Here is a 2500-nt window from a genome sequence, read left to right as displayed (position 1 = left end):
TCAACCGCTGAGATCACACATAAGTGAGTCAGAGAGGGAGAGAGAGAGAGAGAGAGAGAGACAGAGAGATGGAGAGAGAAAGAGAGAGAGAGAGAGAGAGAGAGAGACAGAGAAAGAGAGAAAGAGAGAGAGAGAGAGAGAGAGAGAGAGATCTGCGGACCGTATCTTCAGCATCTCAACGCTGTCAAAGCAGAACCCCTGATTACTCCCCTAATGCTGCTGTAAGAGTCTGTGAGAGTTTGTGAGAGTCTGTGAGAGTTGTGAGAGTCTGTGAGAGTTGTGAGAGTCTGTAAGAGTCTGTGAGAGTTGTGAGAGTCTGTGAGAGTCTGTAAGAGTCTGTGAGAGTTGTGAGAGTCTGTGAGAGTTGTGAGAGTCTGTGAGAGTCTGTGAGAGTTGTGAGAGTCTGTAAGAGTCTGTGAGAGTTGTGAGAGTCTGTGAGAGTTGTGAGAGTCTGTGAGAGTCTGTGAGAGTCTGTGAGAGTTTGTGAGAGTCTGTGAGAGTTTGTGAGAGTTTGTGAGAGTCTGTGAGAGTTTGTGAGAGTCTGTGAGAGTTTGTGAGAGTCTGTGAGAGTTGTGAGAGTCTGTGAGAGTCTGTTTTAGTTTTGGGGGATTTGCGAGAGTCCGTCTGAATGTGTGAGTTTGTGTGAGTCTCAGCGAGAGTGTAAGAGTTGTGAGAGTTTGTGAGAGTGCAGAAGGTGTGAGAGTCCCCAAACTAAAACCACAGTGCGGTGGTGACAGCGGCGTTTCCGTAGCGACGTGCTCCTGTAAACAGCGGTGCAGTGCTGGAAACTCCAGCGAGTGTGTGATGGGGTTAGTGCGTGTTACTGCCTGCTGCTGCACGGCTCCATCAAAGACCAGCCGGGTTCAGACCGGCCTAACACACACTCACTGTGTCATTACCCACAATGCCACAGGGCACAGGGCTGCAGCACGTTTGAGGGGCCGATGGTGGCTCTTAATGACGGGGTTAACACTCCTGCGTCTGAACCTGGATCAACACAGTGCTGCTTTCATCTCTGTTTACCTGCATCACACACACACTCACATACACACACACACACACATACACACACACACACACACACACAAACACACACAAACTTAGTCTGAGCTTAGACTGTTTCCACTGTCAGTGTCAGTCACAACTACACATAAAGTCAGTGGTCAGTGAGAGTGTCTACCTGTAATTAACTCTATATAACATTAGAATAAACCCAAATAAACATAAAGTCAGTGGTCAGTGAGAGTGTCTACCTGTAATTAACTCTATATAACATTAGAATAAACCCAAATAAACATAAAGTCAGCGGTCAGTGAGAGCGTCTACCTGTAATTAACTCTATATAACATTAGAATAAACTCAAATAAACATAAAGTCAGTGATCAGTGAGAGTGTCTACCTGTAATTAACTCTATATAACATTACAATAAACCCTAATGAGTGTTTACCTGTGTGTGTAGGTCTCTGGCGGTTGGTCACCAGTACTCATCTCTGGCTTCTCAGCCCATCCTCTGCAGCTCCATCCCAGGTCTGGTGCCCAAGCAGCTGCGGTTCTGCAGGAACTATGTGGAGATCATGCCCAGTGTGGCGCAGGGGGTGAAGATCGGCATCCAGGAGTGCCAGCATCAGTTCCGCGGCCGCCGCTGGAACTGCACTACTGTCAACGACAACCTGGCCATATTCGGTCCAGTTCTGGACAGAGGTAAGGGTTTACATATCTAGAACCCTGGTTAGGAACCCACAGGAAGCAGCAGCAGAGCCACATTTACAAATCAGCCATAACAATAACACCACCTGCCTAACATTGAAGAGGTCCCCTTCCTGCCTCCAAAAGAACTCAGACAGGGGCTCCTTTAAACCCTGGAGGTGTCCTGCTGTGGTCTCTGGTACCAAGTCAACCGCTACAGCAGATCCTGTAAGTCCTGTAAGTTGTGAGGTGGGCGGGGCCTCCATGAGCATCAGTGAGCCTTGGGTGCCCATGACGGGTTCACCGGTTGTTCTTCCTTGGAGCACTTTTGGTAGGTACTGACCACTGCATACTGGGAACAGCCCACAAGACCTGCTTGCTGATGTTCTGGAGATGTTCTGACCCAGTCGTCTATCTAGAACCTCTCAGTTTGGTTCTTGTCAAAGTGTCTTTTCCTGCTTCATCACCTTCATCACCTTCAAGACTCGACTGTTCACTTACTGCCTGATAGATCCACCTCTGAACAGGAGACAGTGGACAGTGGACAGTGGACCAGGTGATCGGTGCCGGCGGTTGTTCTTCACGCTGTTTTAACAGATTCGATTTTCTCTGATCTGGTTAATTGACAGTAGTCGTGTAGGAAATGTAGAGAGGTGTCTCTGCGGAGGACGGGGTGTATTTAGCACTGCAAAGAGACAGGATAGAATGAATGGCTGCAGGACGGATCAGTGTGTGGTATTTACACTTGAGTGGGGGGCACTAAATTTTGCATACCACTGTATGATTGTAGGTTCTGAAGCTTGTGGGCTTCTG

General features: G+C 48.2%; 1 protein-coding gene across 1 annotated transcript in view; it reads left to right on the top strand.

Annotated features, from left to right (window-relative positions):
- wnt3a (wingless-type MMTV integration site family, member 3A) overlaps positions 1-2500 on the top strand; it is a 23716-nt gene that overhangs the window by 8333 nt on the left and 12883 nt on the right. Inside the window, exon 2 of the mRNA XM_072687084.1 lies at positions 1461-1702. Coding sequence (XP_072543185.1) covers positions 1461-1702 — 242 coding nt within the window. The remainder of the gene's footprint in view (positions 1-1460; positions 1703-2500) is intronic.

The sequence above is a fragment of the Salminus brasiliensis genome, chromosome 9 (assembly GCF_030463535.1).
Source record: "Salminus brasiliensis chromosome 9, fSalBra1.hap2, whole genome shotgun sequence".
Lineage (NCBI taxonomy): Eukaryota > Metazoa > Chordata > Actinopteri > Characiformes > Bryconidae > Salminus > Salminus brasiliensis.
This window is presented reverse-complemented; position numbering and strand designations above follow the sequence as displayed.